This window comes from Odontomachus brunneus, unplaced genomic scaffold (assembly GCF_010583005.1).
Source record: "Odontomachus brunneus isolate Ranch 3 - 2012 unplaced genomic scaffold, Obru_v1 Obru_scaffold_258, whole genome shotgun sequence".
Taxonomy (NCBI): Eukaryota; Metazoa; Arthropoda; class Insecta; order Hymenoptera; family Formicidae; genus Odontomachus; species Odontomachus brunneus.
The window spans coordinates 78,321-89,683 of NW_022639708.1; the positions used below are offsets into that span (position 1 = coordinate 78,321).

Sequence of the window (11,363 nt, forward strand, 5' to 3'; positions counted from 1 at the left end):
AAATATTAAATGTGACTCAAAAAAGTGTTAGCGAGCGTTTGCACGCGATGGAAAAGATTCAAAAAGAAGGAAAATGGGTACCACACGATTTGACTGAAAGACAGATGGAAAATCGAAAAGTCACCAGCGAACTCCTGCTGAAAAGACATCAACGGAAGAGTTTTCTGTATCTAATCGTCACTTGTGATGAAAAATGGATATATTTCGAGAATCCCAAACGAAGAAAATCATGGGTTGATCCAGGCCAACCATCAACATCGACTGCAAGACTAAATTGCTTCGGAAAGAAGACAATACTCTGTGTTTGGTGGGATCCAAAGGGGGTTGTTTATTATGAACTCAAATCTGATGAAACGGTTAATCCTGCTCGCTACCGACAACAAATGATCAATTTGAACCATGCATTGATCACAAAACGTCCGGTATGGGCCCAAAGACATGGAAAAGTGATTTTGCTACATGACAATGCGCCGGCCCACACCACAAAAGTTGTCAAGGAAACTTTAAAAGAACTGAATGGGGATATGCTATCTCACCCGCCGTATTCGCCGGACATTGCTCCTTCGGACTATCACTTGTCCCGGTCGATGACGCACGGATTGGCTGAGCAGCACTTCGCTAATTTCGAAGAAGTGAAAAAATGGGTCGATTCATGGTTTGCTTCGAAAGATGAAAGTGTCTATCGTCGCGGAATCCATCTTTTGCCAGAAAGATGGAAAAAAGTTGTAGCGTCGAATGGCGCATACTTCAAATAAATAGCTTTAACTATTCACTTCAAATTAACATATTTTCCCTTAAAAAAACCGCATTTCATAGGTATACACCTGGTATACATTAAGTCAAATTGGACAAAAAAGTCCTTTACCATTTTGTAAATGACCACATAAATTTTTAGATATTAATTAAAGAAAATTTGTGCATTATGGTACACAATCACATATATAATAATTTTCTTTAATATCTAAAAATCTATGAGGTTATTTGCAAAATGGTAGAGGACTTTTTTATTCAGATTGACTTAATGTAATAATATACAACGGCAGACGATGCCACTGCAGCTCATCTACTATATCGCGCGTGATCCCTGGTAAAACAGTTTATAGAGAATAGAATAAAATAACAATTTCCTAACGTTTTGAATATGGATTTTGGTTCGTAAATTTACAAAATGTGAATAGTATTCAATCGTATAAGATAGAAAACTATTCACATTTTGTAAATTCACGAACCAAAATTCATATTCAAAACGATAGAAAATGGTTGATTTGAGGCTTTCACGGCCATTGATACAATGTCTAGGTATAGCTTCCGGAATGGAGCCGTGTCTTGAATCAGCGATATGCCGACGTTTCGCAAACGTTGCAGTTTGCATCATCAGGGCTGAGAACTCTGATACTGAGCTCCCTTGGGTAAAGGTAGTCCTTATATGCCCCCCTTCCCCCCTTTATGTAGATGGTGTTTAGGGAGTAGGGGACGAGGCTTGAATCCAGCCAATCAGCGTATTTTAATTGATCAGCTGGTAAATCAGAGTTCTCAGCCCTGATGATGCAAACTGCAACGTTTGCGAAACGTCGGCATATCGCTGATTCAAGACACGGCTCCATTCTGGAAGCTATACCTAGAGATAGAAAATGGTTATTTTTATTCTATCGTTCTCTATAAATTTTTTTACCAGGGATTATTCACCAATCTTTTTTAATTAATATCTCAACTATTATATCATAAAACGGTACAGGACTTTTATGTTCACCTCAACCCATTCTACATTTCTACTTAATGTGAGAAGGAGAGTCCCACACAGCAATGTAATATTGCATCAATATTGTAGTAATCTTACAATATTGCTATAATATTACAAGCAATATATCAATAATATTGCAGAAATATTTTTGCAATGTGAAATGTCCGTGGATCAAATATTTCCACAATATTTCATTAATATTACAGTAATATTACAATAATCTATCTGTAATATCGCAGTGATTTTATATAATATGGTGACATATTCAGGTAGCAGACAACCGTGATAATGACGTGAAATTTAATTTAAAATCAACATAAGCTGACTAGTTGCAATTGTTTCTGCAAGATATATTTTTCAATATTTCTTTTAACCAGTGTTATACATCCTTGTTACGTCATTTTATGTAAAAAAATGTCGTTTAAAATATCGTCATTATTTGGTTAATTTGAAGAATAAATGACGTAAAAGATGACATAAATTTCATCTTTTATGTCATCTTTTACGTCATTTATCCTTCAAATTAACCAAATAATGACGACATTTTAAACGACATTTTTTTACATAAAATGACGTAACAAGGATGTATAACACTGGTTAAAAGAAATATTGAAAAATATATCTTGCAGAAACAATTGCAACTAGTCAGCTTATGTTGATTTTAAATTAAATTTAGCTCTTTTATCTGATTTCTCACTTTTTTTTCACCTGAAAATTTACTCAGTACTGGTTGGACACGAACTCGAGACCTCAGACACCTCCAGGTGTCCTAGTCTACCACCTTACTTACTGCGCTATTTCTTCAACTAATGTTAAGTATTTTTTATTACCCCCATATGCGCGCGCGCGCAGCCGAAATATTAATTATAATTTTCTTATGATATTATTTAGTATAATCACAAAAATATACTATAGTTCAAATATTTTATATAATAAAAGAGAAGTCAGACATATATGCATTAAATATTTATGTAAAATATGTTTATATAAATATGTGCACACACACACACACACACACACACACACACACACACACACGCGCGCGCACACACACACACACACACACACACACCGTGTGTCTTTAAAACGTTAAAAATAATTGGATCCCATACAGCGTGTAATATTGCAGAAATATTATAGTACTATTACAATATTCCCACGTAGTACAAAGCACTTGCAAAGCGCTCATATAGCTTTTATAGGAGTCAGATACCTGCAAAAGCGCTTTCTGAGCACTTTGCTGCTGTGCTACTTGGGTTATATTAATACAGCGTCTGCAAAGCGCTCAGAAAGTGCTTTTGCAAATGTCTTACTGCTATAAAAGCGCTATATGAGCGCTTTGCAAGTACTTTGCACTACGTAGAAATATTGTAATATTACTATATTTCTGCAATATTAGACGCTGTGTGGGATCCCATTATTTTTAACGTTTTAAAAATGTTTCTTCAAATGTTTTTTAAATTGTAATTTTTTGTAAGGTATAACACCTAGGTAAACATATTTTACATAAATATTTTATGCAATATTAATCTAATAATATTAATTTTGCAGTAGGATTGAAATATTAAAGATATATTATTGAGATATTACATTACGATATATAGCAGTAACATTGCAGTAGTATTAGTACAATATTATCACAATATATCGATATACACAATATATCGTTATGTAATATTTCTGTAATATTATATTGGAATGCGATATATGACACAGATATATTACTACAATATTTCACAAATATTACCATTATGTATTGCAGTATAATATTAAGGCCAGTCTACAATAAATATTTCACAAATATTACCATTATGTATTGCAGTATAATATTAAGGCCGGTCTACAATAAATCGCAAACAGCATCGCAGGTTGCAAGTCTCAAGAAATGTGATTGACCAATGCATATTGATTATATGACAGTTGCATATTGTACAATATACAATAAGTCGCAAAAGCCGGTTTACAGCGTTGTGGGTTGCGAAAAATTGACTAATGACAATTACTTACTTCACATGCGATTGTGATTGGTCTATTTCTTGAGACTTGTAACCCGCGATGCTGTTTGCGACTTATTGTAGACCGGCTTTAATAATATATTGCAATATATAATATGGTAATAATATTTCTGAAATATTGTAATAATATATCTCACAAGGGCACCGGCACGTACCTAATGTCACGGATTTTGATGAAATTTTTTTGGGTTATTCTACAACACTAATGTACATTCTGTGTAAAAGGATTGTTGTCAATATTTCTTCGTTTCGAAGAAAAAAAAAATTTACGAGCACTTATAGGCTAAGCGTGTGACGAAAATCTCAAGTGTGCTTTAGTAGCCGCGATGGTTAAGACGCGATGTGTCATTCTTTTGGCGAGTTCAATCGCCCGGCCATCCAATTTTTTTTCGTTTTTTTTTTTTTTCATTCAAATTGGACAAGGACACAATGAACACAAAAGTACGAAAAAGGAATATATTAAACATAATTATAAATGACAAAACATTAAAAAATATGTTGTATGAAATTATGTTAATATTAAAATTATCTTAATCTTATGTTTTACTTACATTTGACGCTGTTTTTTTCATTCTATATTTCATATAGTGTTTGTTTTGCTTTATAAATTTTTAACGTAAATTCTAAAAGAAAGGAACAGAATGATCCAAGATAGTTTTAAATCCTGCAACGGTTGTTTTTATTTGAGCAAACCTAAATATCGGAACGGACACGTGAAATATTCTAGTTTGCACTCGTGTAAGAAATCTCTAATTATTTGAATGTTAACGAATTGTTTAGTAATATATTTAAAGTACATCTAGAAATGGTCAGTCGTAGATTTATTATAAGTTAAGTACCGATTGTTACATTATTTAAATAAGATAGTTTAGACGCGGGATGCGAGAAATCAGACGCGTTATCTATTTTCGTATTAAATTTACAGAATATGAAGAATGGTAAACGTGTTGTAACTCGCATGAGGTAATTTTCTTGCGCCAAACTGTATATTACTCTCTTTTTTAACCAGTTTTCAAGGTAAGATGTTCAGGCTAAGTTCACGTTAACGCGTGACTTCTCAAAAGTTGTTTACTGGAGATTATCGTTAAATTTAAAGCAATTACACTCGTAGCGAATAGACGCAGTTTTGTGACAAAAGTGAGTAATCGCAAGCGACTATGGATCCGCTAACTACCTTGGATCATTCCATTCCTTTCCTTTGAAATTTACATTAGAAATTTATAAAGTAAAACAAATAAAATTATATAAAATTATATATGAAATTTCAGAGGATGGAAAAACAGCGTCAAATATAAGTGAAACATAATTTTAATTTTAACAATTTCGTACAACATATTTTTTAATGTTTTGTCATAATCATGTTTAATACATTCTTTTTTCATACTTTTATGTTCATTGTGTCCTTGTCCTACAATTTGAATGAAAAAAAAAACAATAAAACGAAAAAAAAAAATTGGATGGCCCAGGGATTGAACACAAGCCAAAAATATGATACACCGTGGCCACTGAAGCACTTGAGATTTCCGTCACACACTTGGCCTATAAGGCGTTCGTAAAATTTTTTTTCTCCGAAACGAAGAGATATTGACAAAAATCCTTTTGCACAGAACGTACATTAGTGTTGTAGAATAACCCAAAAAAAAATTCATCATAATCCGTAACATCAGGTACGTGCGGTCCCTTTGTCAATCATATATCGCACTTCAATATAATACAATATTACAGAAATATTATATAATGATATATCGTGTTGTAGTAATATTGTAGTAATACTATTGTAGTAATAATATTGTAGTAATATTACAATATTACACTGTTTATTATTGTTATTATATCATATTTATTTATGTTATATGTTATTATTGTTATTATATTATTATTATATTATTGTAGTAATACTGCAATATTACACTGTTATATATCGCAATGTAATATCTCAATAATATATCCTTAATATTTCATTCCTACTGCAATATTAATACAATATTGTAATATTACTGTAATATTTCTGCAATATTGCATGCTGTATGTACGTGTGCGTGTGTATATATATAATTTTTCCTTAAACTGACGTTGTTATACTGATGATTTCCGGTTTCTACAAAGAAGAAATATATAAAAAAATATAAGGTAATTATTTAGAAGACGGTCCTCCAATTTTGATAAAAGTAGGCTCAATCGACGCGTTTTTGCATGTCAAACAACTTTTTTCTCTGATAAAATCATCGCTCTCTACTGCGAAGTGAGATATTAATTGTTAAAGATGCTAAGTATGATAGGTTAAGAAACCCGTCATTACAACATAAAGACTGTTGGTTAGAGTTGCACTTACTGTATTAGTATAACGTAGTGTACAACAACTTCATGAAAATACTTAAATTAAGAATATTTTTAATATATTTGACATTTGTAACACGAGAAAGATATCAAACGACGAGCGGGGGGCGCACTCCCCTAAAAACTAACCTAACCCAACCTATCGTCACATTGGTCATCGGTCATTGTTTATTAAAAAGTGTCCAACCTTTTTTCTCAACTATTTAATAAATAATGACTGCGGCCATCACTCCGCCGCGGTTCGGAGGGTCTGGAGGGCGAAGTCCCCCAGTCACACAACTAGAGATAGACAGTATGACAGATTTTCTAACCTAGCACGCCCTCAACTTTATCTATTAATATCTCGCTTCGTAGTAGAGAGCGACGATTTTGTAAGAGGAAAAAGTTGTTTGGCAAGCAAAACGCGTCGATTGAGCCTACTTTCATCGAAATCGGAGGTGAGGACAGTCTTCTAAATAATTATCAAATATAAATATAAAACTATCCCCGAACAGTTACGAAATCCACTTATAAAGGTTATATCCTCCTTTCACATGCATCGATATATGATTTTTCAAGTTAATAAGAATTTTTATATTTCTTTCCGAAATAATATGAAAAGAATACGACGGTAATCTTTAAATATGACAAATACTCACCCAAAATGTAAATTTGCACCATGAGGATTTATTCTCATCGTAATCATAATCCAAAGCATTTTTATACATATGTATTACTTTATTTCTTCTGTTAGTATTACGTATGTCATTTTTTTTGTAATTTAACTTTTCTGTCATGTCATCGTCATCGTCTTCATCATATTCATTATTTTCTAAAGCTTCATTTGCATTATTATCGCCTGCATCTTCGTCCTTATCATTTACAACACCTTCTATTTCCTCTTCTTCGGGATCCTCGTATTCCTGGTTCTCTCGATGACGCGATATTGATCTACTCATTGTAGCATCAGCGTCTTCCGCAGCTCTCTCCTCATCGGAAGATTCATGCATCTCTCCCAAATCTCTTCGCGTTCCTTCTCTTTTTTTTCTTGCCATCTCTTCTTCTTCATCAGGGTCAGCTTGATCTAACGCCACATTCTCATCGTTTGCCCGTCTTCTATCATTTTCTTCGAAGTGTAATAAAGTGCCAGTTACTTTGGCTACTTTTCTAATTTCTTTAAATACATTCTTGAAGAAAGTCTCTTCGGTTTGCTTAATCACGTGCTGTGGGTGAACAGAAAACTCTCCTTTATAATACTTGTGAGGGAGAAACTCTATCTTTATAGTATGCGCTAATCTTCTGTACGGGACCTCTTCCATTTTCCTGTTTATCGCAATCGTCTTCAATACGTCGCTCAAAACGCATTTTGTTAATTTTACGCGCAACTTCTTGGATTGCTTCGTAAGATTTTGTAGATCTTTTTTGAAAGGTATCTCCATACTAGGAGTTTTGATATTCTTGGATGCCATCATCAGAATCTCCCGTAATCGAGGAATACCTAAAGTTACATTCATGTCACCACGTCCTGCAAAGTGGAATGTATTCAGAGTCATCTGAGTGGACGGCTCACCAATAGATTGCGCCGCTAACAAACCAACTGGTTCACCGGGTGGACAGATAGATCGCATAACTTTCACGGATAACAGGTTTCTCAAGCTTTTTTTGGTAATATTCGACGAATGAGATAAATATTCTTCCAGTAAATTTTCCAATCGTTCTGATAATATACCAAATTCAACATCTTGTCTATACTTAGACATTACTGGATCGGGACATCTGACGCATTGCGTGCGAAATATTTTCTTCACCTCATTATCCACTTTCAGCCATTTTTTTATAAGCGATAGCGTAGTCTTACTTCTTCCACAATTCTTCTCAACACTGTTTCTCTTTACATTGTTGTTCTGACTAATATTCTCCATAGAAAATTTAGTAAATTCACTAATTCTTCTTTTTTGCAATGGAGGACCGTTTTTAACCTCCCATTTTTTAATTTTTTTTATCAACTTCGCGATCTTCTCATTATTATTCGAACCCGTTTTAAGATTCTCTAGTATTTCCGTATCCACGATAGCATCCTTATTGTCGACCAAGAACGGCATTTGCTCCTTTTTCAAGAAACGTGAACCAGGTATATCGAGGCCGTCTTCGCCGTAGTAAAACTGAATCAGACTGCCGTCAAAGTCCCTAACCGTTGAGTCATAATTAACAATTAGACCCTCCAAGTGTTTTATGAGGCATCTTTGCAAATAACCGGATCTGCTTGTTTTTACGGCAGTATCGATAAGACCCTCGCGACCTGCCATACAATGAAAGAAGAATTCCTGGGATTTGATACCGGTCATGAATCTGCCGACAATGAAACCACCAGCTCTGGGTGTTGAATCGTACGTCTGGAAACTCGGTAAACTCTTTCCGCTAATCATAAATGGTGGCCTTTTACCTTCCAATTCTATTTGCCCTAACAAACACGATATCTGCATGGTATTCACCGTCGAACCTTTTGCACCGGATTGCACCATAAGCTGTAAATTATTATTTGGGAATTTTTTCAAGAGTCCTGCTGGTAGACATATTTTATTAATGTCATTGGTGTAGATGTCCAATACGTTTTTGTATTTACGATCAACTTGCGCGCGAAACTTCAAGTTATTCCAATAAAACTTTTCTATTTTATCTCTGATTTCGCCCATAGGTATATCGTCAGATATCTCTACGACAGATTTCTGTATATCATCCCCAATCATTTTATTGTTAAAGACTATCTCTTTGCGTTTTTCGTCGGCCTCGCGGGTTATCAGAATGTCCTCGATGCCAAGTGTGAATCCATCCCATTGTAGAAATGCTTGGAAGAGTTTTCCAAAAGCGCTTAGCATTTTACTCGCATACATACTACCATATAACTCGTAAATACAATGAATAAGACCGTACGGAGTTGCGCCGTAATGTGTTTTATCTAGTACGCCGCACAACAGTTCGCCATGTCGAATTATAACTTCCACTTCCGACATAGTTTTCGGATCTTCAAATTCATTCCCGTACTTCCAACGTCGTGGTTCGTTCACCTGCCACTCTTTCAAACTGATCTTTGTCTTGGAAGTTAAATTAATTCGCACCTTACCAGCGGGAATAATATTGATAATGACAGTCGACAGAATTTGTTTACCCGACCATTGCGATTTCGGTTTAATAATAGCAGGCGGCAAAAGAATGATATTGTCTCGTTTCATCGACAACGCTGTGTAAATCAAATATGTATAATCTGCTTTCGAAAAAAATCTACCTTTGGTCGTTAATCGGACTCCGGATACTACATGATCCTGTATCAAACCGCTTAATGGCGTTCCATCTTTTGGCACAAGATATTGATTCGACACACTAGCTATATTATAGCCTTCGCTTCTAGCCAATTCATTCTGCGGGAAATGAGCGTTCATCTCGTCACCATCAAAGTCCGCATTATATGCTTTACAATTAGCATAATGAAGACGCAAGGTTTTCTCTCCTTTGAGAATACGCGCTTTGTGACTCATTATACTGGGCTTATGTAGTGTCGGTTGCCTGTTCAACAGTAACACATCACCATTTTGTAAGTGGCGATGTATTACTTTGATGCCGCTGAAGAATTTATTAGTTCTACTATTGGCCGTTAAAAGACGTTTTGCAATAGCTTCTCTCTTCGTAGAATCATCACTGCTAATGGCCTGAATCAGTCCATCTTCGTTTTCTACCATAACTGCTCCAGGGTGAATGTCAGGTCCGTTCAAGACTAATTTTCGCAATTCGACGACATTCCACGGTGTCACTGGCACTGGATACGTTAGCTTGAGGGCAAAAGCTTCAGGAACGCCGATTTCATCAATATTCAAATTAGGATCTGGAGTGATGACTGAACGTGCGGCAAAATTCACCCTCTTTCCCATCATATGCATCCTTATGATACCTTCTTTCTTCTCGATAATTTGCTTCAAGCCATGACAGTGAATGGATTCCGAAGTCTTATTCATATCACGATCCATCAGATGATTCACGTTGACCTGTAAACTTTGCCAAGCGTTATGCAATTTCTCGACCGCTGTAAGCCCTCTTATCTGTTCGAAGACTAATCGACCCTCTTGAGGTAGTTGATCAGTATTGCCATCTTGAATCGTTTGTATAATATTCCTTAAGATGAGACAATCTTGCATGATGTTCTTATACACCTGGGTTTGTGGATGTTCAATTATTTGACCATGAAGCATGTTTACCGGTCGTACGATAGGCGGTAATACAGGTATCACTTCCAAGAAGAATACATCGGTGGGATACTCAATGTCTATTAAGTTTAAACAGGGCATAATTAATTTGAGAAAATCTTTTTCGTTATTCCACAATTGGCGCAAGTATTCCTTAGACTGATCTGGCATCACCATTACTGTCTGCAATTTATGCACTACTGCACTAGCCAACATTTCCTTAGGAGTGATAGTGTTTAATTTAGTTGTCATTATTTTATTTTGCATCACTGAAATCTTCGGTATAACCTCGTGACAATTAATGCATATTTTTCCAGCAGTATGTTGTTTAAGTACATTTTCAACATATATGTGCCATTGCATATTGATGTTCTTTGTATTCATTTGATTCTCATGATTCTGCGGCATATCAGAATCGAATCTATTCATATTATGGAAATTTTGCATGTAATTGTAAATGAAATCACGAATGTATTCTGTTTGTGCCTCTAAAACATTAGGCAATTCAGTTACCACTGATGTTACTTCTTGATCTAAACTATCAATATCACTTAGTTTCCCTTGATAGAGTAGTTTCAATTTGGTGGATAATAGTAATTTAACATATGGTGGTATTTGAAAAGTAAAACACGACAAACATGATAATTTGATTAACATGCACAACCCTTTGTGAAATAATGGATTGACAACTGGCATTGGCAGTTCTATGTGTCCAAAATGACCTGGACAATTGTAGAGATTACCACCACATGTGTGACATGGTTCCGAATTATCCATTAGAGGACCTGGAATAAGTTGAATGTGCACTTTAATAAATTTCATACATAGTAAAATATGAAATAGTTTATTGCCTATTGTATAGCTTATTGTACTATTTAGATATATTTACTTTTATATTTTTTATTTTATTTTTATCTCTTTCAATATTATATTACATATATCAATAATTATACTACTTATTAAATTATTAGTCCTCCAACGATATGTATATATATATATATATATATATATATATATATATATATATATATATATATATATATATATATATATATA

General features: G+C 34.4%; 1 protein-coding gene across 4 annotated transcripts in view; it reads right to left on the minus strand.

The window, feature by feature from the left end:
* The window catches only part of LOC116852829 (DNA-directed RNA polymerase I subunit RPA1), a 38,904-nt gene that overhangs the window by 23,761 nt on the left and 3,780 nt on the right, over positions 1-11,363 (minus strand). For 3 of the 4 annotated variants that reach the window (XM_032833535.1, XM_032833533.1, XM_032833534.1), the window contains exon 3: positions 6,732-11,092. In XM_032833535.1, the coding sequence (XP_032689426.1) occupies positions 6,732-11,092 (4,361 nt within the window). Of the gene's footprint in view, positions 1-4,765; positions 5,855-6,731; positions 11,093-11,363 lie in introns of those variants that run through there. The other variant, XM_032833536.1, reaches the window with a different exon arrangement.